A 27,323-nucleotide genomic window follows, 5' to 3' on the forward strand; every position below is an offset into this window, starting at 1 on the left:
ATATATATATATATATATATGAATGAATGACTGGTGAATAGAACAGAGCCACACCATTTTGGGTGTATTTTGTTCTGTTAGAAGAAACTGCCTCGCAAATTTTAAAGAAAGAAAAACATATATATACAAAAATAAGGGTAAACATGATGAAGGGATGGAATATGACTGTAAGGATGAGAATTTAAAAAGATTCTAAAAAAGGAATTAATAAGAAGTGGTTGAAAAAAAGAAAAAAAAGAGGAAAGAATGTGATCAGGCTGGAGACTAAAAGAAAGCCATGCACTAGATTTAGGGTATATTTTAATCTATTAGAAGAAATTGTATCCCAAGATTTTAAAGGAAAAAACCCTATATGTATACAAAAAATAAGGTTAAATACAATGAAGAGATAAAATAGGACTATAACAATGAAAATTAAAAAGGGTTTTTAAAAAGGTATTGAAAACGTAAAGTAGTTGAAGAATGTTGAAATAGGAAAGAGGAAAAATAAAAAAATAGAATAAGAAAAAGATAAAATTAAAAAAAAATTAACTTTGGGCGCCTGGGTGGCTCAGTGGGTTAAGCCGCTGCCTTCGGCTCAGGTCATGATCTCAGGGTCCTGGGATCGAGTCCCGCATCGGGCTCTCTGCTCAGCAGGGAGCCTGCTTCCCTCTCTCTCTCTCTGTCTCTCTGCCTGCCTCTCTACTTGTGATCTCTCTCTGTCAAATAAATAAATAAAATCTTAAAAAAAAAATTTAACTTTGAAGGCTAACATGGGGAAAAAGTCATGAATGCTATGTGTTGCTTTCCCCTAGCTCTGGAGTTCTGCAGTTCTCACTGATAAGTGAACTTGGTCTTGGCTGGATGTTCTTGCTGATCTTCTGGGGGAGGGGCCTGTTGCAGTGATTCTCAAATGTCTTTGCCCAAGGCGGAATTGCACCGCCCTTGCCAGGGGCCAGGCTAAGTAATCTGCTCAGGTTCATCTCGGGAGCTTTTGTTTCCTGAACGCTTTCCATATAGCTTTGGAGGATGGGAATGAAGATGGCAGCATCCTAATCTCCAGCCCCATAGGAGCTGAGAGCTCAGGACCCCACTCCTCAGTCAATCCCTCCTGTCTCCCAGGTCTCTGGCCGCACTCTATGCTCACCTAGCCTGTGACTGAGCATTTCTGTCTCTGGCACATGGCCCCTTTTGGAGTCTCCAAACCCAGCAGATTGCTGCAGTGTGCTCCTGTGGCACTTCTCCCGGTGGACGAATGAGGGTATCTCTCCAGATCTGCCACTTGTGGGGTCCCTGCTCGAAAAGCAGTGGTCTGACTTTGCCTCAGATCATGGTTTATGGCAACCCCGAGCTGAAAGCTCATTCCTTGGCTCCATCTCTGTAGCTGGCTTCCCTACTCCAATACCTGGAAGCTCTGCCACACTCAGACACCCCTGGTCTTTCTGTGACCCTGAAGGTCCTGAGACCTGTGAGGATTCTACCACCCCCCACCCCCCACTTAGCCACTGGAGCTATGTCCCTCCTCGTGGCAGACTTCTTAAAGTTCCAATTTTGTGTTCCCCTGCTCTGCTGCTTACCGGGAGCCGGCCCCTACCCCCGTGGTCAATCTTCCTGTGGCTTTGGATTCACTTCTCTGCATGTCCTACCTTCTGGAAAGTGGTCGATTTTTTGTTCCTGAAATTGCTGCTCTTCTTCTCTTCTCTCTCCTGTTGAGTTTGTAGGTGTTTAGAGTGGTTTGATAACTATCTAGCTAAACTCTCAGCACCTGATGATGTTTAGGTCTCTACTCCTTCACCATCTTGCTCCTCTCTCAGCCTACAGCCCTTTATGGAAAAAGATTTTTTTGGCCCAGTTTGGGTTCAGTGGTAAAGCATACCACTGTCTGTCATTGATGTGGGCATAGGAAAGAACAGAACTCATACCAAAGACTTTCCTTCTCACATTTAAGGGCAGTAGGGTCCTTGTCTTTAGGGAGCTTGCATTCAAATGGGGAAAGCATGATTCATGCCAGGAGCAAGAAAATGAGACAAAAAAGTAAAACACAATTAGGAACCCTTGAACAGTAACCATCCAAACAAGTACAATTGACTATAGGGAAGGCTGAGAACTTGCTAAGTACTTGGAGAAGCCAGAATGCCCTTGCTCAGATGGGGTTGATATGCAACGGTTTTCTGGGGCAGTGCGTTTTGAGTTGGATTGGAAGGCAGCCAGGAGACATGGTGTGAAATTGGAGGGGTAGTCTAGATTAAAGGGAATGTGGGTTTCTGGGTGTTTTTTGACTGTGTTCCCCAAAGTCTCAGCCACCCAGAGTGACCATGCCTTTGACCTCCCTGCAGCGAGGACGTGTGCAAACGTGGCTTCACCGTCATCATCGACATGCGGGGCTCCAAGTGGGACCTCATCAAGCCCCTTCTCAAGACGCTGCAGGAAGCCTTTCCAGCCGAGATCCATGTGGCCCTCATCATCAAACCCGACAACTTCTGGCAGAAGCAGAAGACCAACTTTGGCAGCTCCAAGTTCATCTTTGAGGTGAGCCAGACCTCTCTCATAGCTCCCCCTTTCACTTCCCTTTCTGCTACCCACACATTTCTTGCTTCTGCTTCTCCGCCTATCCTATGATATGCTGCATGGCAAGAGCTGATATTTCAGGATTCCTTGGCTATTGTGGCCTTACCAGTGAGTCTTGTAAGGAATAAGAGGCCCAAGATATTGTCCTGGACTCTTAGCCAGTCCATTGAAACATTGACCTTGGCCAGCTGGTGGCTCCCACTCCACGGGCTGTGTGCTCTTGTACTTGCCCTTTCTAAGGCAGGCTGTGGTCATTAATGTGTGGATGGATCTCAGCCTTTGCCTTTGACTTTCTGCCTACCTCTACCCTGCCTGCCCCTGCATCACTGAGTCCCCCTTTCTGTGTCTGCCCCTCACAGACAAGCATGGTGTCCGTGGAGGGCCTCACGAAGCTGGTGGACCCTTCCCAGCTAACCGAAGAGTTCGATGGCTCCCTGGACTACAACCACGAGGAGTGGATTGAACTACGACTCTCCCTGGAGGAGTTCTTCAACAGCGCTGTGCACCTGCTGTCCCGCCTCGAGGACCTGCAGGAGATGCTGGCCCGGAAGGAGTTCCCTGTGGATGTGGAAGGCTCGCGGCGGCTCATTGACGAGCACACACAGCTCAAGAAGAAGGTGCTGAAGGCCCCCGTGGAGGAGCTGGACCGGGAGGGGCAGCGGCTGCTGCAGTGTATCCGCTGCAGCGATGGGTTCTCTGGGCGCAACTGTATCCCGGGCAGCGCCGACTTCCAAAGCCTGGTGCCCAAGATCACCAGCCTCCTGGACAAGCTGCACTCCACCCGACAGCACCTGCACCAAATGTGGCATGTGCGCAAGCTCAAGCTGGACCAGTGCTTCCAGCTGCGGCTTTTTGAACAGGACGCCGAGAAGGTAGGAAGGGAGCTGCTGGACCGAGCGGCACTTGGGGGAGGGGGCATGTAGCTTTTGAGGGAAACTTAGGCTGCTAGTCCAACTTCCTGATTAATACTTTTGTGGAAAGCTTTAAAAAAATGTGCCTGCTGGGGGCGCCTGGGTGGCTCAGTCATTGAGGGGCTTACTCTTGATTTCAGCTCAGATTGTGATCTCCAGGTTGTGGGATCGAGCCCCCTCTGGGGCTCCATGCTGAACATGGAGCCTGCCTGAGAATCTCCCTCTCCCTCTGCCCCTCCCTACCTTCCCCCACCTGGCTTGTGCATGCTCTCTCTCTGTCTCCTTCTCAAAAAAAAAAAAAAAAAAAAGGAAAATGTGCCTACTGGTTTGGGTTGATCTATTTCAATCATATATTTGGTCATTGATCACTGACTTTAAAGCTCCCCTTATATAGTGTTTATTATGTTCCAGGTAGTATCCTAAGCACCACGTGTAAATTAATGTAGTTTAATCATCTCAAGAGTCTTAGGAGATAGGTGTATTATCATTATCCCATTTTATAGATGAAGAACCTGGCAAGGTCAATAACGGCCAGCCTGAGCAGTGCTAGGCGGTTCCATGGTCCACACTTCTGCACTGTTGCACACTGCCCCTGCCAGGGCGTGCGGTGAGTGGGCCAAGCCGGCTCAGCAACAAAAATAATAATACTGTTGCGACTTAGTGATTATTGTCCTGCAGTGTCTCTTACCATTGACAAAGCACTTTCACAGGCGGTGTCTTATTTAATCTGTGCAGCCCTTTGATCCTTGGAGGTGGGTGGTGGTGTCTCTGCTGACAGGCAGGGAAACGGGTGCTCTTTGATCTTGGGGCTATAATGGCAGACTTGACACATGAATCCCGCTTTCTTCCCTTTGAAGTTCAGGGCTCTTCCTTCCATACCACTTCTTTCTGGAGGTTTTTCCTCAGCTGCTGAGTAGTTTCTCAAGCAAGACCCCATTTTCCCAGCAGTGAATTTTCAAAGCTTTCCCCTTATCAGGGGACATATGAGAAAGTGAAAAAGAAAAATAGAGCGGGCCTCTTTGCCGAAGACACAAAAGTGTCTTCTCTAGATTCTCTCTGAGCTAAAGAAGAGAGTTGACTTCATACATAATAGGCACTTTAAGAAGAGTGAAATGGGTTTTCCTTCTATCAGTTTTCTGGGGAGAACTTATATTTAAATGCATTAACACTACTCTTGGTAATACCATGACGTCTCAGTCACCTGTGAGTTTTACAGTGTCTGATATAATGGTTTTGTGTCTTTTAAGAGCCTGTATTAAAAATGTCTCTAGGTATTTGTAAGTAATGAAATCAGGCTACAAAACTGTGTAGAATTATGATCCCAATTTATGTGAGAATGCCAACGTAGGTGTAAATGGGAAAAAACTCACCACAGTGCTAATTGTTTTGATTTCAAGGGGCCAGGCTTATGGTTGATTTTAATTTGGCTCTCTATTTTTTGTGCTTTCTAATCTTCATAGTTCATAAGCAGATGAAAATCAATACATGTGATTTTTAAAGACTGCATAGCCACTTTCCACAAAGGAACTCTTCAACATCCTGGAAGCCAGTTTCGGGAAGGGACATGTAGAGGGGTTTCTTGCACAAACTTAGGCATTGCGAGGTCTCCCACCGGCCTTCCTGCGGCCTCCTTGCCCAGTGGCCTGGCAGCCAAGGTCCAGTCCTGTCCTGCCCCACCCTGGGAAGGGCACCTGGGACTACAGAATCCCTGTCACTGCTCAGCACATGAGGAGAGACACCAGGGCAGAAGCAGCTGCTCTGTGAAGCCAGAGGCCAGTACTTTGGCTTCTGTGACCAATATTGGAAAGGTCTGGACATCTCCTTTTTACTTGTGGTCTCTTCTGCTCCAGGGAAGGAAATCCACTTTGCAGTCTGGCTCAGGTGCCTGTTTCAAAGAACCAGGGTCAGAAGGGGAGGCAGGGGACTCAGGTCTGCCTAGAAGTGTTCTGTTGGAAGCATTTCACTGAATCCCTGAAGCTCAAGGTTATGGGAAGCCTTCATAGGGCAGATAGTGCCTCTCTCAAAAACAAAGCAGAACAAAACAAAACACCCAGGCCTCAGAAATCCCCAGGTAGGGAAAGCTGACCTTCTAGAGTCAGCCAAGCACCATCAACCAAGAAGTCATTTCTGCCACACATATATCTTCTCAATTCATGCTCATAGATTCTTATGGTGTATTATTGTCCCCATTTCACAGTTGAAGAAAACTCAGAATGGATGCTGACAGGCGCTGGAAGCTCCAAGAGATGAAGTGTCTTGCCCAAAGTTGCACTGTGGGTTAGACAAAGCATGTAGTGGTTCTGTCTCCCAAGCCCACCCAAACTCTGGCCCAACAGCCCTGCTAGCCATCTGTTCCCAGGGTGGGTGCCTCATGCTACCACTGAGCACTGCCTCAGAGCCCCCTGGGGACTCTCTCCAAGCCCACCTTCTAATGCTCTCTGGACAGCAGGGGATCTTAACCATTCTGTGCTATGGATACAAAGTAATATATAGGCATGCAAAATAATTACTGAAGTACAGTGACTCCATTTTTAAAAATAACAGTAACTTTAATACTTGTTTAGGAACATGTTAAATAGCAAGCTCTATTTGAAGTCTTATAACTGCCTTTCAGGGCAACATGTGTGTCTTTCTGTCGATGTCAGAGGCATGAATATTGCTGACATTAATGTAGTTTGCTGCCTACATTCAGAATTGAAGGGGATGCTGTATTTCAGTTCGAGGCTAGTGAAAATCAAGGCATATTTTTCCCCCATCCAAGTACACAATCCTCAGTTCTATGCAGGACTCTAAGTTTAGGATCCATATCCCATGGTGTGTTCATACCATAAAAAGTGTGTGTGTGTGTTTGTGGCATGTGTGTGGTATGTTGGTGTGTGTAGAGAGGAAGGGGAGAGAATATAAAAAATGAAACAGGGGCAGTGAAGGGAGGATGGAAAAGGGCAGCCCAGGAATATTTTGATATTGAGTCAGTGATGAAAACATGGCTCAGGCTTGACCCAGCTGCCACAGAAAATGTGCTGGGTGTGGGGCAGGAGAGAAAAACAGTCCTTTTAAGTTGCTTCAAGATCAATTTGAAATATCTTTGCAGAACCAAGTGCCTCAGCCCTTGACTTATTTGGTGTTTTTGAAGGGGGGTGAGGAGGCTGGCAGTTTGGGGTAAGGGTTGTGTGCACAGATCCACATCTAAACAAGAGTGTGAGGAAATAGTTACTACATGAGCCACTTAGTCTCCTTTCTGGTGGGAGGCTTGTTGGAGGCCTTCATTTCCAGATCTGGGAAACTCTCAGCAAACTGAGGAGACTGGTGACCGCCTAGCTACTATTTTTGTGAGGGGGGTGAGTGCAGAGTCTCCCCGCTGGCCCTGTGGGGTGAGGGCTTGTTTCCCAAGGGCTTGAATAAGAGGTGTTGCTCCCCATTTACCAGCTGGCCTTGGGGAGCGAAGCCATCTTTCCCTCCCACCTTCCCCTGACCTCTGAAATGACTCTTATCTTGGGGGTAGGGTGGGGTGGGAGCCATTTCTCTGCCAATTAAACATTTCTGGAGGAGGGACACTTCCACAGATAATTCATAAGGAAGGTCACCCATTCATTTAATAAACTTCTGTTGAGCAGCTGTCGTGAGCCCCAAACAAGGCACTGGGATAAAGATAAGTAGGCTAGAATTTGTGCCCTGGGACAGCAAGCTGTCACAAACTCCTAGTTATTATTAGTTATGTCTGCTGTGTGCACCCCCTGCCCTAGGCACAGCCTCCACAGCTGGGGAGTTTTTAGAGAGGAGGGAGGTAATGCTGCAGCTCAGGAATGGTAGGAAACCCTCAATGAGCAAGCTGTGGGAGAACTGGGCAACTGAGAGGTGATTCAAATAGCACTCGATTCATCTTATCCGATGCATGGCGCCTGGGTCCTGTGCCCTCCAGTCTGACTCATGGGCCCGTCCTCCACTGCACTGCCTGACCACAGCTGGGCCACTCTGCATTAGCGGGTGCAGGTTATGGCTCTCTTTGCAGACCTGTCTCACAGCCACTTGCCCCCACAGCCACCCAGGGTGGCGATGGGGGTGTCTGCCCTGCAGTCACGTCTCACTGCCAGAGAGAAGGGAGGCTTCCTCCCCAGCAGGGGGCAGTTTGTGCTATGAAGGTCCAGTAGACTTGTTCCTCATCCTCTTGTTGCTTCCATGGAGGATCCTTCCAAGCTGCCCCCCAACCCCACCCCATCTTTCCTGGGTGCCTAGGTGCATCTCAGAATGGCAGAGCTGGAAAAGACCTTGAGGTCAAAAAGTCTCCCTTCCGCACAGTGTGAAGAACCCAGCCTTGTCGTCCTGATGACAGCCATTGTGACCTCACGATGCCCGGCAATGTGCCAATGGCAGTGACTCGTATCAGAACATCAGGAAGCTGCTGCACCATCCACCTTGTGGCATGCAGAAGCCCACCATCTTCCAGTCTTCACGGGAAAGAAGTGCCTTGAAGGGCTCTAGCATATAACGGATTTACCTGATACAGAAACCTTCACCTACTCTGCTCCTGAATTAATCCTGATGTCCACCCAGGAGGCCCATGCTCTAGTCTTGCCCAAAGCCGTTCCAGAAAGAAGTGTATTCTTTCTGTGGATGGGGCTACTCTGCAGGGCTTCCAGTGTTGGACTCATGCTCATTATTGGTTCATGCAGCACAGGGTTGTTGCATGTGTAAAACTGTGCTTGGAATGTGCTCCAGACCAGACCTTTAGTCGGGAAGGTATCTAGGTTCCCACCTCCTCCATGACCAAGGTGTGTGCTCACGGGAGACCATCACTGTTACTTCAAGGAGACTGGCCTCACCACGCTGCCTGTGGCAAAGCATGCTTTGGAGAGCCAAATTCTGAATGCCTTCCTGCATATTCATTCCTGCATGCCAGAATTCCATGCACACCTAAGGGTGCCATGTCTGAGCAAAAACAGTTGTACAGGGATTCAGATTCATTCTGAGGAGCCACTCTGCCAGTTGGGAGACCTTAGGCACATCTTTCTTCTCTGACCTCCAGTTACGTTCCCACAAAAAATGAGGATGGAGAATTTGGGCTAGCTCAGTGTCTTATGATTTTTCTCCTACTTCTACATCACGCTGTCCTCATGAACAACACTTTGTCTTTGTGAGAATGTCTTTGAATGGGAGAAGTCACGTGGCAGGGCGTGTGCGTGGTCATGTCAGAGGCCGGGGTGGTGGTGGTGGTAGAACTCAGGGTTGTCAGGGCATATGTCAGAATCTCCAGACTGAGGGGCACCAGGGGGCTCGGCTGAGCATCTGCCTTCGGCTTAGGTCATGATACAGGGGTCCTAGGATCAAGCCCGGTATTGGGCTCCCTGCTCAGCAGGGAACCTGCTTCTCCCTCTGCCCCTCCCCCACCCACTCGTGCTCTATCTCAATCTCTCTCTCAAATGAATAAATAAAATCTTAAAAAAAAAAAAGAATCTCCAGATTGATTAAGTTTGATAAAGAGCCCACCCACCCTGCCAAACATGCCTGCCACTTCTTCTTTCAGCCTTGCCATACTAATGATATCTAAGCCTCTTCATAGCTCAGCAATCCTATAACAATTTTTGCCTTTTTGCTATTCATTCTCCCTAAAAATCTAAAGTAGACTTTTCTGTCTTCAAGGTTGTCACCTTGTTTAGTGATGGAATATAAGTTTTTCTCAGCAAATAGAACCATCATCTGTTGAGCCCTGGTCTTGCTTTAAAAAAAAAAAAAAAAAAAAAAGACTTCCTGAGCTGCTGCTGCTGAGCTGCCCAGGCTTGTTATGAGAATCGAAAGGGGTGGTGTGTGGAGATGCCGGCACTGGGCTTCCCTTCCCTCCCCGCCATGCTGGTTCAGTCATGCCTTCCTCTCAGTCATTGGGGGCCTGCCAAGACCATGCAGAGTGTCACCGACGCTGTCTTCCAACTGGACTTGCTGTAAATAATTTTCAGTGATCCCTAAATGAAACAAAATCAAGAATTGAGTTTTGCAAGAAGTCGGCAGTTAGAATGTACGTTTGCAGGGGCCAAAGGTCACTAGGTTGTGTGATGCCCTTGGCTGAGGTACAGAGAAGAGCGCCTAGGTCAAATGGGGGTCATAGCTGATGGGTTCAGTTTGGGGGAACTGCCACAGGAAAGGTCTCTGGGAAAACAGTCACAGAGGAAAGTGATTCCCCCAGGAGATGGGATTGCCCCCTCCCCATACACCTTCTATATCTGAGACACTTGTCACCTTCTGCTTTGCATAATATCTCAGTGTGTTTGTCTTATTCTCCTGCATGCATGGGGCCAGAAACACTCCCTACAGTCCATCCAAGAAACACATCTATGCATTTTTATTTTCTTGGAGGTCTGTGTAAACAAAATAATGTGACTTTCATGTTACCATGAGAAAATATTTGTGGGGCCCACTGGGCGAAAGGCATTGTGATAGGTAGCAGGGCTCTGTGCTAAGGGTTACGTGCTTATTGTGTTTCCCTCTTTGTATGTCCTGTTAACCACGTTAGCAATTCAGGACATCCCCAGGATGCCCTGTCCCTGGGCAAAGTGTCCACTGCTGTTTCCTGCTCTCTCCCTTCAAGGTATAAACAATTTTGATCATACCCCAGGGCCCAAAGCAAGACCCATTAGTTGCATCCCACCTGGAGTGATGAGAACCAGTAGGGCCACTTGTGGAGAAATTCCCCTGCCTCTTCTTCCTGTCAGACACTGGCTGCTTCTCCTCGCCACACTTGCAACCCCCACGCCCCCAAGCCAGCAGTGAGCATGACTCCACACTCATTTGTCAAACTGAAGTGCTATTGTAGCAATTATAATACAGAATATTTTTTTTGAATGTCGGTTTTTCAAGTGTTCTCACACCCCTGACCTTAGAGGTTTTGTGGTCCAGCCCTTCCTTTTATACAGAAAACTTTGACCCAGAGTAGAGACCCACCCAGAGTCCTACAGTTGGTGGTACATCATTTCGTCTCCTACTACTATGTGGACAGGCCAGGCAGGGGTGAATAGGGCATCATTTCATAGATGGGAGAGCTGAGACTCAGTGAGGTTGGGCAGTGTGCCTGGGAGAGAGCTTGGGGGGCAGGTAGGAAGCTCCACCCTCTCCTCCAACACACATGCGCGCGCGCGTGCGCACACACACACACACACACGCTGACCTTGCCCTGCAGGAGAAAGGGCCCACAGGCCAGCCAGCAACCTAGGAGATGGCCTGAGGGGCTGGGGGGGAATGGAGGGTAGGGGTTCTCACCGCTGCTGTAGTCAAAGAGCAAGCCCCAGACAGGACTCCAGGGTGCATGCCCACCAGTCTCTGTGGTTCAGTCCCCTGACCCTTCTTGTTGGGAGGGTGGCTTCAAAGAGCTGCAACCTTGGGGCAGCCAGAGGGCAAGGTCTTTACTTGGCGGTTTGTAATTTCCTGCTGTTTTTAGAGAAAGGCTTTGGTGCCCTCTTGTTCCTGCCCTCCCTCCTCCTGGGGCCTAAATCATGGCCCCCGCACCCCCGACTTACTGGGCTCAGGGTGAGGAAGTGTGTCTGCATCCCGCCCCTACACAGGACACAGTGTCCTGTATTATTTCCAGCCTGCTGGTCCTGGGAATCTCTACTTACTTTTTCTCATTTCCTCCCCTTGAACATTAGAAACATTAGATTCCAAAAATAATCCAAGTCACAGTGTTCTGCAGGCTGCATGTGTGAGTGTGCTCTCCCAAAGCTGTTTTTCTCCTCCTCCCATCCTTTCTCCCTCTCCTGCGTTTTCAGCCCCGCTGTATGTGGAGGTCACAGGCCTGCAGAAGGCTTGTAGACCTGTGGGTGTGGAGAGCAGATAAGAAGAGGCAGGCCTGGGAGGAACTCAAGAGTGGGGGTGTAGGAATCAGGAGGACTTCAGTCCCTCCCAGATCGCCCACGTGGGCTGCAAGGGGCAAGACCAGACAGCCATCTGTGAATAGCCTGCATATGCAGCCTCGACTTAGGAATGGACCCTACAGAACGTGTGGGCCCCACAGTGACCCCTTAGAACTGAGAATGGGGATACTATGTTAATAATGTTTCCAAAATCCAGGTTGTCACACTGATTCTGCCTGTACCAATTTAGGTGAGCTTGAAAGAGAACGTTCTGATCAGAGGCAGGCGTTGTGTGAAGCCCCGGGAAGTAACTGAGAATCATTGATTTACTCATTTGTAAGCGGACGTTGAGCATCTCCCATGTGCCAGGTCCTCTGCTAGGTGCCGGGGACCCTGTCTCCCACCCAAGCCCTGGGCAGGGGGAATCATGTAAGGAAGCTTAGGGAAAATCAGGCTTAGCACTGATGGGGTTCCCGATACTTGTAAGAAAAGGATGGCACAGAAATAGTGCCCACTCCAGTGGTTAGAGTCCGGGTAGATATCTAGGTCTCTCTTGCTTACTGGTCAGGAGTTAGGGTTTGGGGGTTGGCTAGTATGTAGTGGGGAGACAGTGGGGGTGGCCCAAGAAGAAAGGTAACCTGTCAGCTCTGCCCCAGTAGGGGAACTGGAGGGAATGTCTTAAGTACCATTTTTGGAAGAACAAAAAGACATTCAGGTATACGTTATTAAGTGGAAAAACCAGTTGAGTCTCTACAGTAGGGACCTTTATCAAGGCATTTTACTTTGCAGAATGCAGCTTCCTTCCTTCCCTTCATCTTCTATCTTACTCCCCTGGACCCCTCTCCTTCCTTTCCTATTTGGGACCTTTCTCCTCCTTGTGCTTGTACCCCTTTCAGCCCTCACTCATCCCACTCTTTTTGCTTCCATTCTCTCTGAAACTGTTGTTTCTCTTTCCTTTAGTGGTCCTGCTTCCTTCTTTGCATGGAACTAAGGGAGGGCTCCATGTGATTCAGGCCTCCTTGGGAGGGCAGAAAGAGAAAAGGCCAGAAGACCCAGCAACTGCTTCTAGAAAAAGCTCCGGCTTTACACCTGGCTTTGAGACCAGGATTTGAATCTCAGCCTAGCCCCTTGTGAGCTGAATGGCTCTCAGTGTCCAGTTTACCCTCTGTGAGCAGTTTCATTATCAGCAAAATGTAGATTTTAATAAATGCCTTAGGATTGGTGTCCAGAGAATTATGTGTTCTTATTCAAATGGGTCTCTGTCTCATATGTGAGTAGAAGAGAATGTCTTTTCACATGTATGCACAGAGAGACTTTTCTAGTATGAAGTGCTGAGTTGACAGGTTACTGGTATCCAGAGTTAGGTATGCCTAGGTCAGGGATATTCATGGGCAAAGCCCCATCCTTGTGTCCCATGGCTTTCCCTGGGATCATTCCCAAACAGAGCCAAAGCTTTGTTAGAAGCGAGTCAGAAAACTCACGGTAAAACATGCAAAGGAACATTAATTCCCTTGGAGGAAACCCCTCTTTATCAGAATCCCAGAAAAGCTCTCCCCACCCACCCCCACCCCGCCCATGTTCCCCAGCCCAGGTTCACTAAGAAACCCCACTCTTATTCTTCGGCTCACCTCCAGCCCTTCTCAGAGAGCCTTTTCCAGGCCAAGAAAGGCCCTGTTATGGGGATGGTTACTGATGTGAAAGAAGATAAAGCCCTTTCTTGGTAACAGAGAAAAAAGGGACGTTTGGTTTCTTCCACGCAGATCAAGCAGACTGACTAGTCCCACCCTGGAGTGGTACTTGTCTTGCCCTAGGAGGTTTCCCCAGGGAGTTCACCCTTGTCAAGAGGTGTCAGGAGAAGGTGCAAACTAGAAAGGCCTAGACCTAGAATGGGGAGTGAGACTGCAGTTGGGCATTCAGGCCCCATCTTCAGGACATCCTCCTCTGTGCTTTGCACAGTCCCATCTTCTCACGCCTTCGTTTAGACCAACCTCCCTCCCACTCTGCCTACTGAAACTTCCCCTAGCGGAAGGTCCACTCCAGTGCTACTTAGCTCACTCTTCCCTCTCGGAAGTGGTCTTTTCTTCTCTGGGCGTCTTCCCATAGTCCTTTATCCATCCCTCTCAAACTGGACTGTTCCAACTCGTATTGTAGCTTTACACTCAGAGGTCTCTTCCCCCCAGATATATTGCAGCTTTCTGGAGGTCAGGCCTGGTGTTTTAGATACCTCAGTGTTCCCCAGAGGCACACAGTCAATGCCAAATAAAGAGTGGACTGTGGGACGGTCCACACTCCCCAGGCTGCCTGACAGAGTGACTGTGCTGTACTCTTAGCTGACACAAATCTGAGCTGGCACAAGAGTGCCACCTACTGCTGAGTGGTTTCAAGGGAGGCTGCTCCCGGGCTCTCCCTTATAAATGGGTTCTAGCAACCTTCATCTAGCAATGGGCGGAGATTGGGAGGCCTAGCCCCCAGTTCTGGTCCTTTTAGACTAATCCAAGTGTGAGCAGATGAGGTGACCCTGGGATTGGAAAGGAGAAGGGCAAACTCTGGAGAAAGTGGGGTGCCAGGTGCCTGATTAGATGTTGAGGGGGATAAGGAGCTAAGGGAACCACAAGGCCTTCACATCAAGACAGTCGGATTGGGTGGGGGGGGGGGCGTGGAAAGAAATCCCAAAATATGTTGGGAGAAGGAAGGGTGACTTAATTAAATCTAAGTGTAAATTTCTTTGAAGGCACAGGAGCATGAGGCTTGGTGATCAAAGCATTAGACCATGGGTGGTCTCTTTATTGCATTTCTGCCCTGATCGTAGGGATAGCTGGCACTATATGAACATGGGAATTCGCCACAGTCCTCTAAATAAGACTGTTAAAGGAATGGAGGGTTTGGAGGAGTGACTGGGCTTCCTTCTCTGAGTTCTTCCTGAGCACCTGCAGGGTATGCTCTAACAGGCGGGGTCAGGGAGCAGGACACACGACCAAGCCCCTCTTCCTGAACGTTCCTGAGCTTGTCTCCCATGCCACCTCTAGCCTCCCCGGGGCCCCACAGCTGACGCAGCTGGAAGAGGGTAGAAGGGAAAAGGTGGGAGTGCTAGCTTTTGTCCTCAGCTGGAGCTCAAGCCCACCTAGCACACGTGGCTTCAACACGGCAGCCGCCCCCTTCCCCCGTATAGGGACCCCTGGAGGGAGGGCCACCTCCTCCTTAGCCCATGTGGAATTTTTTCTCCCAGATGTGCAAGTGATTGGCACAGCCGATTTTAGGATGCGTGGGAGGACTGGATGAGAACATCCAGCAGACGCTCCATTTTTGCAGTAACAATAATAGTTACCATTTACTGAGTGCATCCTGTATGCCAGGAACAAGCATTAGCTCATCTAAATTAACTTGCCAAGGGCCAGATCTCAGTTTATGTCTAAATTTAGCTTTGGGATAAAGTTGGGCACTATTTTCTCAGCTTGGATTAAATAGAGTTTGACCTCTTCAATTCTACATTTTGGGAAGTAAGTGAAGCACATTTTCTCACTCCAGTGCTGAGAATGTTTTATCAGCATCTGTGGTTCAGATGGAAGGAATTTGGCCACTCAGAGTCAATATCCCAGGGCTGCCTGGGCTGACTGGGGCTCGGTTCGTCCTGTTTCTCGTCTGCTTGACTTGCTGGCTCCTGGATGACCATTTCTTCCCCACAGGGCGGGTACTATGCATATTGCCGTGCTGTAGGGAATTTGGTTCATCCTAGCAAACAGACTGGAAATGAAACTTACAAAAAGCCACTTATTTAAAGTCTGAAACATTTATGTTACTAGTGGACTTGGGTGAGACATTTCATCCCTTCACTTAGTATGAGGAAGGCAAGAGTGAGGACAGTGGCCTTGTAAGGCCTAACAGGAGTCTGTGCTTCTCCAGGCAGAGCTGAGCTACGGCTCATTCTCAAGGGCAATGTGTGGTATGAGCATGAAGTTTTACAGCCTGGGTTTCTCTAATCAGAAAGCAACTACTTTTGAGACTGCCGGCTTGTCCTGTCTAAACACAGGGGAAGCAGAAAGGGAGTAGCATGCATTCAGCCTCTATTATGTGTTTGCACTTTTCATATGTTCTTTATTTCCTCTTTTATATTTATCTTCTTTGACCCAGACACTGAAGGGTTTATAAGAACAAGGAGTGTAGGGGGGGTGGGGGGGTGCGGAGAAGCCACGGTTGTTGGTGAGAAGTCTATAATGGGCTAGTTGATTTTGTTCTGTGAGATCAGGGCTGGCTCAGACTTCTCTTCGCAATGAGGTAAAGCACTGTCTATCTGGGGACCTCAGGGTAGACCCCCAGTCAGGGTTAAAAGCCAATCTGACCATATTATTGCCCTTTAGTGGTTCTCCACCACAGACTAAACAAAGAGCAGTTCCTGGGCCTTCCAACTTTTGTCCTTTGTGTCCTGGCCCCTCCCTTCTCCTTTAGCATCCTTTCTTAGTACCTCTCACTCCTCACTCCCTGCCCTGCAGCTCCGGGTACCTCCTCTCTAATCCATGTTTGAAGCCTCCAGGCCTTTGCTCAAATTATGTCCTCTCGTTAAGATGTCCTTCCCATCTACATCTTCACCTGACCAAATCCTGCTGTCTTTCAGCTGTTGTTCAGCTGTTGCCACCTTCTGGAAGCCATTCAGGCTTTTCCATACCTCTCCCTCTGCCAAGTGGGATCAGGAGCTCCTCTGGGGTCAGCCGACAGTAGATACTTTTTTTTTTTTTTTAAGATTTTATTTATTTATTTGACAGACGGAGATCACAAGAAGGCAGAGAAGCAGGCAGAGAGAGAGGAGGAAGCAGGCTCCCTGCTGAACAGAGAGCCCCATGTGGGGCTCGATCCCAAGACTCTGGGATCATGACCTGAGCCGAAAGCAGAGGCTTTTAACCCACTGAGCCACCCAGGCGCCCTGAGTAGACAATTTTCATAGTGCTTCTCACACTTAAAATAGATAGAATACTGATCACATTTATCTTCCTCATAGACTCTGACTTGATCTTTTATCATTAGTCTCTCATCCAATGTCTGGAATATAGTAGGTACTCACTAATTGAACAAAATATTGTACTAAGCATCATAAGCATGTGACTATATCTGGATGCTTTTGGCTACAAGAAACAGAAATCTGGACTCTGTTTCAGTGTTCCATCTTTTAATTCATTTTGTCCCTTTCCCTCCTATTCTCTTTAAGATGTGAATTATGATTGTCTTGAAATTGCTACCTTCTAATTCATAGCCTGGTCATCTCTGGGTCTGTTTATGTTGGCTTTTATTTTTTGGTTGTCAGTCACGCTTCTCTGCATTTTCATATGGCTGGTAATTTGTGTACTGGAAATTGCAGATGATGCGCTGTAGAGACTCCAGATTAGGTTACCTTCCTCCAAACTTTGAGTTTTGTTCTGGAATGCAGTTAACTTACAAGCAGATCTTGATCCCACTGAGCCCTGATTTAGGCTTTGCTATGACAGATCCACTTCCATCTTTTCATTAATCCTAGGGTACAGTCCTTGCTCTTAGGATGTGGTTCTTATCCTTATATCCTGGTCTTTCTGCGGACCCAGCTCAGTGCCCAGAGCGTTCACCAGCGTTTCTCCGTACTGTTTGTATTAGAGCTCCCAACATTTCCCCAGCACTGTGTAATCTAAAATTTCTGTTCAGCTCTCAGTATTCTTCACTTCCCACAGCCATTCTCTGTAGACTTTCTGGATTTCTCCTTGCATGTGCATAACTTGGGATTTCTCCAAAGACCTGAAGGAAATTTTAATGAAGATTTTTTAGGGTTCCTTCTTTTAGCTCCCTCTTCCCTAATACCCTATCACTGAAATTCCAACCACCTTACCAGCCCTGAACTCTAAACTCTGTTTTTGTTTGTTTGTTTGTTTTATACCCATCAAGACTGCTGCTGTCCACTGAGTTCCTATTTCCCTGCTCCAGAAAGGGCTTCCATTGTGTGCTTCTCTTCCTTCATGGGTGTTTGGTCTGTGTTGGTTATTGACCTGTGCTTTCAAATAGTTTATAGATGGTAGGGTTAAGTCTGATACCAGCTACCCTATTGTGGATAGGCCATAAGTCTCCACATAAACCATTGCTTACAGGTGCATCAGAATCACCTAGAGAGCTCCCGCTAAATCAGAATCTTCAGAGTAAAGCGTAGGAAGCTATATATATATATTTTTTTTACAAAAACACTTCAGATAGTTCTGAATTAGGTTTGTGAACTTCTGCAGGAGACACTGGAACAGTGAGTTTGGAGGAAAAAGAAATCAGTGTGGACTCAGTTGGTCAAAGAAGGCATTATGAGGAGATGACACTTTAATTGCATTTCGAAAGATGGGAATGATTTGAATATTTGGGTGTGGAGCATTTCATGGAGGGAAAGATGTGAACACAAATATGGGGGTGGCAATGAGCACGGAATGATGTATTTGCATTGTGGTGAATAGCACATGGCTGGAAAGCATGCTTGGTGTAGGACAATGGTATGAAATAATAGAGAAAGGCAGATTTGGACCAGACAAGGAGGGAGGGAGTGCCTCAAATGCCAGAACGAGAAGACTGGATTTTGTTTGCATTGTAGATGACAATAACTGGGTGTGTTTGTACACGCATGTGTGTTTTGACTGGAGGAATGACATGGTGAAGCAGTATATGAGAGCAGTGAACCCAGTGGGGGCAGATAGCTTGGTATAAGGAGAAACTAGAGTCTGGGGAGACCAGTATGGAAGCAGTGGCAGTAATATAGGCAGGAGGGGTTGGGGGGTGTGTAGCAGCAGGAATGGAAAATAAAGGGCATATTTCAGAGTTATTTGAGGGAAGAAAGAACGAATGGGATCTGGGGAATGGGGTGAAGATGTGGGAAGTCAGAGGAAGGTAAGAGTCCATGGAAAAGGCACAGTAGTGGGAGATGCTGCAGAACATCAAGGGGCTGTTCATATTGAGTCAAGCCACTAAGAATAGTCCAAAATTTAAGTGTATATTTGGGAGACAGTTTGATAGTGGGTTTAAAAGCATAGGCTTTGGAGTCATGCAGACCTAGATTTGAGCCTTCAATGTGCCTCATTTGAGTCTTCATTATGTGATGCCGGCCAAGTTGTTTATCTATTTCCATAACTACGAAAAGGTGGCGATGATGGCATCCACTAGCTCCCAGGGCTGAGGACTAAGACGATGATATGAAGCTCACTGTACAGAGCCCAGCACACACTTGGTATTGTCTGTTATCGGGGAAGTCATGCTTAGAGAGAATCCTGGAACAGAAGAAATTGCATGGGATTTAGGTTCAGATGGACACTGGGATTCTAAATTCATTCCCATCACTTCCAAGCTGTGGGATCACTGGCCGTCTGCTTCAACTCTTCGTACTGACTTTTCAGCATGTTTAAGATGGATTGAAAAATACTTTCTTTGCCGCCTTATTATAAGGACTACATGAGGTCACCCACTCAAGTACTTGGTACAGTACCTCACGTACAGCTTGGTGCATGAAATGGGGAGCACTACTCGTGTTGTTGAGGCTGCGAGCCTGGATGGATTTTCAGGTGGGCAAAGCCTGGTGAATAAAAGGCAGAGGGCTTAGGGTCAAGTTGTGAGACTGTCACAGTGAGGGTGTGAGGCACACGAAAGGAGGTCTCAAAGGGCCAGCAAGAGGAGCGGGAGGCACATTTGGATAGATCAGCGTAGGACTGGATGACTGGTCAGCTTTCAAACTGAGAATGTTTCTATTGCTTTTGTTGGGCAGAGACATGAAGTGTCTGGGAGGAGCGTGAGTGTGGACACACTGGCACTCGGGGGAGAATTCCACGGGTGTGTGGGGGGCAGGGGGTGGAGGCATGGGAATACAGGAGGGGGAAACGAGGCATGTCTGCAGCGCATGGCCTGCCCCTGAAAATGACCTGGTGCAGGGGCCAAAGAGAGGGAGTTTCATAACTCCCTTTCATAAAGGTCCATGTCAGACCGTGATGAGAGACCAAAGGGAAGGAGTGACAGAAGGGAGAACTCAGAAAGGCGGAGATGGTTGGTTTTCCTGTGGGTGCAGACTTAAGGCAGTAGTAAAGGTAGCGCCTATTACAAGGAGTTAGGGAGGAAGTGGGTGGAGGGAAAACAAAGGCAGCAGGGGCAGAATGTACTTCTGGAAGACTGGTGGTGATAGAAAAGGGGGCCGGAGTGAAGCTCTGAGCACAGTGGAAGGTGGAGCAGCAGGGTTAAGAGCCTCAGCCCCGGAACTCGGCCTCCCGGGTTTGAATCTCAGCTCTGCCGCTCATTAGCAGTGTGGCTTTGGCAAAAGTAATTAACCTCCCTGTGCCCTACCTGTAAAAATGGAAGGGATAATATTGGGGATTAATATCTGGGCGATGAGTATGATTTTAAGAGGATTAAATGAGTTGGCATCGTGCCTAGCACATAGTGAGCGTTCAGCAAATGCGAGTGGCTGTTAATGTTGTTCACAATGTCATTGCTCCATCACTAAGAGAAGGTGAGAATGAGAGAGGTAGATGGAGAAAGGCAAGACAAGAAGAGGCACAGTGCTGCTGTTCGTATAGTCTGGCTTTGAAATATGGAGGCAACGCCTGCAGGGAGCTTCCTTAGACTCGACCACATACTCTGACTGCAGGACCACCACTGTGGGTGACATTTCTCACTCATCTACTCAGGACAATAGAATATGGGAGCCATGGCTTACCAACAGGACAGTCTTTGCAGCAGTCTGGCTCAGCTGCAAGGAGGCAGGAGGCGCAGTGGGGAACTGCAGAAGCTTGACCTGGCTTATGAACTCCATGCCCGATAGGAACCAGTATCTCTTGTAACAGGTTCATAGGCACAGTTGCCAGGACCCCTGCAACAGACGTGCCAGTTACAGGAGTTATTAAGCTTTGGGAAGCCCAAGGGATGGTGTCCCCCTCAGGTATTCATAGTTCATCCATCATCTCTCCAGGCTGGATAGAGTTTATCAGTCACGGCGGGTGTTCTTACCGTAGACAACATGATTTCATAACATGTTGTCACACACTGTCTTCCCCTGTCTCCAGGGAAACAGAATGGGGATATTAGCATGCAGAAGGGGAAAGAGTTTTTGTTCACTCCTTGCTCACAATGGGATATATGTCTATTTTATAGAGAAACTGGGACTCTTCTGGATGGGAACAACAAGTTAGAAGGCTAGATCTGAGATCTAGGAATTAGGGAATTTAGAGTATGAAAAGTTTAAGAAACATGCTAGGGGATTGATAGCATGTCTACGGGTTAGAGAGAGAGCCTGATCAGTGAAATTATTTGGCATCCTGGCTGATTTGGTGACAGGGTCTCCCAGGTAACCAGGCTGAGCCATCTTCCCTAGAGCAGCTGGATTTATGGTGAAAGATAAAAATTGCTTGTCTTCTATACAACATATGGAAGTCCACCAGTTGACATGTCAGAAACCTACAGGAAAACGGGCAGAACCCAGAGCCCCTCCTCTCCCTCCGTAGATATTTGTTGACACCTACATCTATCGGGCACAAGTCCTAACTGCCTGTGCTTTACCAGTGTCAAGATGGTCCCTCAGAACCCTGAATGCCCGTGACCTGCGAGCCTTGCAGATACAGATGGGGTGAGGTGTCAAACTCTCCAGGGAGGAATTCTAGGAACATAGAAACTAGGTCCACATGTGGGGTCCTTTATCTTTTCTCCCTTTGCTCTCTTTTTCCCTTAGCAGGAGAGCTTGCAATCCTTAGAGAACAGATCATTGCAAACCAGGCTTGAAGGGTCTTAAGGGTCCTGGCGTTTGTGTATTGTCCTGCTTGCATGAGAATTTATGCCCAGGCATCAGTTAGAGTTCAAGTGATTGCAGAACTGTAAGGTGAAGACATTAGTCTTCAGTTCCCTTGCACTTCTCATTCCCTCTCCCTTTCTACCTCTCCTGTCCCACCTCAGGTTGGATCTCACCCCTGGGTCAGGATCACAAAGGGCCTTGCCTTCTCCCTGAGCTGTTTCTGTATCCACAATCAACTAATTCCAGGGGGAGCTGCAGGAATGCTGCATTTTAATAGTAGTCTCTCCTGAGTGAAAAACTATGAGGAGCAAAAGGGACTGAGCCTGAGAGTGAAAAAGTTGGGGATGGGAGAGAGGGTGGGAAAGGAAGGGTCTGGAAGCAAGGCAGGAGAGAGTGAGGTCCTGGTTGGGACACACTGGTAGGGCAGGAGGGCACCGGTGCCCTCAAGCATAACTCTGAGAGGATGGATGTGTCTCTGAGTCCTGTGTGGGCAAGGGCACCCCCAGCACCCCTCTGTGTATGTGAAGGTGGAGGAGGTGGAGGGTGCACAGGTGTCTCTGTGCTCATAGCACCCTGTGGTCACTGTGGGGATGCCTCTTGGGGAGGGTAGGCCGAGGATGTGTTTGTATCTGAGGTGCAGGTGTGATTTCTATTAGCCTGCAGGGATTTTGCAGTAAGGTGAACTTACTGCAGTTTTAAATCCGTACCTTTCATCCGTTTGTGCTCTAAATGAAAACATTAGGGAAATATATATATTAGAATATGCTCATTATATGGATTTTGAAATCTATCAGGTGAGTAGCACTTAAAGCATGAAACCATTATCATATTTGAATCTCACTATTGCCCTAAGGTCCAAAGAGTGTCAGTTGTTATCCCATTTTGCAGATAAGGAAATGGAGGCTCAGACCAATCTGTACTAGAGCCCGGTATTTGGAGGCTCTGTTCTTTGTACTATAATACACATAAAAGCTTGTTGTTGAATTGACCACACACCACACGTCCCAGGCGTAGCAATGTTCACCAACAAGGATTTGTTAACACAGTTATGGCATAAGCTTCTATGGCTGGGTCACTCCTGTATATAAGCTGGGTCAGGGAGACACAGGTGACATTGGAATGTGCATATTTAGGCAAAGAAAATCCTTTGGTTGCCTTCTATCCTCTTAATCAACTTATCAAAGCTGAGTATGAACAACTTTAAAACCAATATAATTTATAATTGTAGACACTATGAAATACTAACACTAGGTGGTAAGGTGCTTTGAAAGTTAAACTCTAAATCAGATGCCACTGCTAAATTTGGCAAATGAAGGAAAATAAGCCCAAGATTCTTATTTAATTTCTTTGCTCTATGAAATAGTTTATGCTTCATTAAAAACAGAACTGAACAATAATAACCTTTAGCCATCCCTATCTTTGTAAGAACAGGGGGAAAAGGTTTCTGTTTATTTTCCTATTTTGCATTTAAATAGATTCTTTTTATCATTTATTATATATTAAGAACCAGATTTTTATATTTTCACTGAATTTTAGCCAGCATTTAAAAAAAATCATTTAGTTTAGTTAAAAGCAAAACATGAAAAAGAAAAAAAATAACATAAAAACCCAAGTAGCTTACATGTAACATCTATCTTCTTAATGAGACAAAACTATGTTAGTTTCTAAACAAAGAGGTAAAATTTCATTATCTAGACATGAACTTTCTTTCCTCTTGGAGGAATTTTGTTGTTATATTACATTCTGTTGAACCTGCCATTTGTAGCTTCTCAAAAAAAAAAAAAAGATGAAAATGTTTGAAACTACTGTGGAGATATTTTCTTTAGTTTTGTTTGTTTGTTTGTTTGTTTGTCTGTTCGTTTTCTTTAGTTCTTTGTGTCAGTCTAGTTCAAGTGTCTTCCAGAGAACCCAAATCATAAAATGATCTGGCTGGAAGGGAGCGCAGGCAGGCCAGCTTGTCTCGGGATTAGCCTGTGGCCAGCTCACTCATGCATTCATTTCTCTTGAGAAATATTTATTGTTTCGTGGAGCTGTTTGAATCAGCTGTCCCACGCCCTGGTGGGGCAGGGGTGAGGGGAGAGGAGCAGGCCGGGTATTGGAGAAGGAATGGCCCTATGTGAAGGATAGCATGTTACCTTCTCTGGAGTCTCACAGGCCCTGGTGGCTGCCTTTTGGGGGGTAACTGCCCTGGGGAGACCAGGCACAAGACATCCTACAGCCGTGTGCAGGAAGGAGAGGGGTGTCCCAAGAGCCTGGCTCAGCAGGCACTCAGTGAATATGTGTTGCATGGAGTCAATGAATTCTAGACCCTGGGCTTTGCTTCTCTGTGCCTGTTTCCCATCGATAAAATAGTCCTGATGGATGCAATGAAAGCGTTGAATAGACATGTTATGTAGAAGCTACGTACAAGCAGTGGAAAGAATGGCGGGAGGAACCATCATCCCTTGACCTGAAAGATTTCTAAGTCCTAAGAGGGGGAGTAGTAGAATAGACAATTCCTGAGCTGGAGGCAAGGACGATGACAAATAGGTTACACATTAGAAGCCTGGGGGCACAACATCCTGACCTTGTGCCTTCCAAGACCTTAGGACTGACAGATGGAGACCCACAGGTGTAGAGCAGGCTTTCCTCTTCTACCTCTGCCCCACGGTCACCCCTAGACTTATTATAATGTATTTGCCTTGCTGTTACAGCCCTGCCCCTTGGAGAAAGGCTGCCAGGATGGTACTGGTACCAACCGTATAAGGTCAAAAACTCCCCCTCCCAACCTGTGAGAGTAGCCCCAAAATGATTGGAAACAGCCTGTATCAGAGATCACCCCCCTGTACATCACCACTCCTCCCAGCCCAGAAAGACCCACTAAGTATGCAGTCCCAAAACAACATAGGGGCCGGCTCCACCTCACAGAACCTTGCCTGCTCTCCCCTAGAGAGGGTACAGTTGCTTTAATAAAAACAGTTTTCTGCTTTCACTTTGGACACTGATCTCTAATTCTTTATTGCATCAGTGCCAAGAGCACAGACAAAATGCTTTTTGCACTGACATTCTGAACTCTAACACCCCAGACAAATATCATGGCTGAGACTAACAAATTGCCTTTCTCTGGCTATCAAATAATGCCAGTTTTCTCACTGTCATTCTTTACCTCAAAAGTTAGAAATGTAAGTTGCAGCAATGAATATACATACCTTCTGATCCAGGAGACTCATTAAAACTATTTTATTCTGAATGAAAAAAATATATTTCGTAAGTTTCCAAATTGGGCTTGAATTTAAAGCAGGAGCTTACCTCCTTTCTGGGAACCATGTATCCCTTGAAAATGAGGAGGAACCCAAAAATGAGACTTGCCCACAGTCTCATAGGGAGTTAGTGGCAGAACCAAGCCTGGAGCCAGCCGAGACCTCATCCTGCTCGCTGCACACTTGCCCATGAGTGCACACACACGTGCACGTGTACGTACATGTACGTGCATTCTCTCCACAGCCAGAGGCACTAAATGCAGCAGAAATGACTGTTACGCTTGCAGACAACCAGGCCTCTAAGGGTGCAAGCCATATACCATGAGGCAGTAGACTCAGGCCCAGAGAAGACTCAAGACTGTCTCTTAAGCAATAGGCACCTTGGAGAGACTCTGGTTTCTGATATCACATGGGACTGTCTGGTCCCCAGAGTAGCTCTTTTTCTTTCTTCCCAGCTATAGAGATATGTCACCTCTTTGGAGCACTGCCTCTAGCACAGCTGATCTTGCCAGAATCCCTGGCCCCTGGAGAGCTGCTAGGAGGCTCCGAGTGGGAGGCAGAATCCAGCTGAATGGATTCCTCCAGTGCTCCCTCCTCTTGCCTGTCCTTTAGTTCCCTTCTCTTCCTTTCCACCCTAACTGGCCCCCGTCCAGCAATCCCTGCTCTGTAGTCCAGCCCCACCTGGCACCAGGTAATCTCATCGTTCTGGTGCTAGCAGGGAACTCCACTGCTGGTTTGCATGTCTAGGTATTTGTCGAACAGAAAGTATAGGGAAGGTCACTTCTCGGCCACTGGGATACCCAAGAAAGTATGTGGAGTGAGTGCTTTTCATCACAGATTCTGTGGACTTCAGGCATTTCAGAGTTTCATTAACTTTATTGATTCTTTTGTCAATGAAGAAAAGAGATGAGAAATTATTTTAAAATGGGGTTGAGAGGCAGAATTTTAAAGACCAAAAATTACAGAATAAGATTCCTCTATACTCCTGGGACATTTGTCTTCTTTTTTCCTTTGTCCTTAATAATAATTGAGGGGAAAAAAAAATCAAAGTCCCCGTGAGACTGACTGAGGCTGGCGGACCCAGGCTAGTGCACACAGCAGATGTTGGCCCAGCCTCTGCGGGAGCCCCCAGCCGGAAACGTCCTCTGGCAGCCGGAAATGTCCTCTGACACCCGGAAGTGAAGAGAGACACTTTCATCCTTTCTTTATTATCCAGATGGGCAGCTGGGAGTGATGTGGGGAATTCAAAAAAGAGAATCGCCTCCAGATCAAACATGTTCGTCTTCAGAAGGTTTTGGGTTTATACTTACGTGTAAGTTGTCACAGCCTCAATGTTTCTCTCCTGACCCCCAGACACAGAAGCCTCACTGCCCGCAGCACACCTCTGCTTGAAACTCTCGTAAGCCTGTCAAACTTGGCACATCTAACACAGAACTCACTATCTCCCGACTCCCACCCCAGCTTCTTACCTCCTTTTTAGGTAGCAATTGTGGTGGCAAATTTCCTACGAGGACCCAGGGTGCCGTGCCAGACTCCTGGCTGTTCCTTAGCTCTTCCTCGCCCTCCCTCCCCAAACAATTAGGGGTCTTCATCCCTTTCCTAGGAGCTCTCAAGCCTGCCCGCTTTGCAGACTCCCCTGTCACACCCCTGAGCCTGGCTTCCAGGTTTTCACTGCACCCCTCACCAGGATTACTGCAACAGCCTCTAACCCTTCTCCCTGTCCCTCCTGCCCACATCCCACACTGCGATCAAAGCTCACGTCACACTTCACTGCTTGGCTTAAAACCTTCCACACCGCTTGCTGTCCACAGAATATAGTCCAGGTTTCCTAAAGCCTATCTCTAGGGCTGTCCATGGTCGGCTGTCCCAGCTACCTCTCCAGCCCTATCTTCTCACTTCAGACTTCAGAAGCACAGCTGGAATGCTTTCAGAGCCCTCCACACACTGGGCTGCCCTGAGTTCTGCTTCTTTGGTCTCCCCATTGCCTGGAGCTCACATCCCTCCCATCTCCACATGGCTAACCTACCTGAGGGCTCAGCTCAGGTTGGCACCTCCTCTGGGAAGCCTTCTCTGCCCTTCCTTGTTCTCATTCCATTAAGGGTAGCTGCTAGCTTGGTAGAACATATGGGACTTTATCTAGATAGAGATTTTTTTCAAGTCGTGTTTTTATTCAAGTCCTATGCCACATTGTACTAACACTATATCTGAGTCCTTGTTTGCTTTCCATGCTGGGCTTTGACCCACTGAAGCTCAAGGACCACATGTTAGTCACTTTTGCTTTTCCATTGCCTTGGACAGTGCCTGGCACATAGCAGGCGTCCTGCAAATATTGGTTGACTATAACTGAAAAAGTAAAGTCACTTTACTATCCAAAGGGAAATAATAAATGAGTCTGGGCTCCTACCTCCAGGAAGGCAAGTGCCATCTTTGCCACTGCCCAGCCTGCACCTGTGCTCAGCTCCTCCCTCCTATACCCTGCTATACCCTGCAGCTGAGCCCATCCCAAGTATGGAGCCTCAGTTCAAGTAGAGGAGTCCTTTTTTCCAAAGGCTTCACACCTTTCCTGGCTATATCACTTGATTATACCTGAATGATAAAGAGGATTTCTTGGCTCAGGTACTAGGAAGTCCAGAGACAAGGCAGAGATCAGGCAAAGCTCAGTCAGGGATCTACACCCTTTCTCTCTCATGGGCTTCCCCCTTAAGCTGCCCGCAGAATGACTGCAACAGTTTGAGGCTCAGAATCACCATGACAGTATCAGAGGAAGAGAAGTTATATCTAAGAAGTAGGGTCTGTTTTCCCAGATGCTTCTAGGCAGATGTCCCCCCATATTTTATTGTACTGAATCAGGTAGCATTCCTGTTTCTGAGACAGTCCCATTGGCTGGGAAAGATCCTACACTGATTGGTTTAGATCTGATGTCCCGAGGATGGATAACCCTTAGAGTGATCCCTCCCTTGGAATTGGGGTTCTGGTCACATCCCCTTAATGTGTGTGGGCTGCCTGGGAGAGAGGTAAAAGCCTAAACAAACAAACA

The 27,323-nt window shown here is 47.5% G+C and overlaps 1 protein-coding gene across 1 annotated transcript in view; it reads left to right on the plus strand.

Annotated features, from left to right (window-relative positions):
* Positions 1-27,323, plus strand: part of LOC111154975 (kalirin) — a 288,438-nt gene that overhangs the window by 47,070 nt on the left and 214,045 nt on the right. The window contains exons 4-5 of the mRNA XM_022514930.1: positions 2,316-2,508; positions 2,907-3,419. Coding sequence (XP_022370638.1) covers positions 2,316-2,508; positions 2,907-3,419 — 706 coding nt within the window. The remainder of the gene's footprint in view (positions 1-2,315; positions 2,509-2,906; positions 3,420-27,323) is intronic.

Source organism: Enhydra lutris, unplaced genomic scaffold (assembly GCF_002288905.1).
Source record: "Enhydra lutris kenyoni isolate GAN:26980312 unplaced genomic scaffold, ASM228890v2 scaffoldscaffold39, whole genome shotgun sequence".
In the NCBI taxonomy this organism is placed as follows: domain Eukaryota; kingdom Metazoa; phylum Chordata; class Mammalia; order Carnivora; family Mustelidae; genus Enhydra; species Enhydra lutris.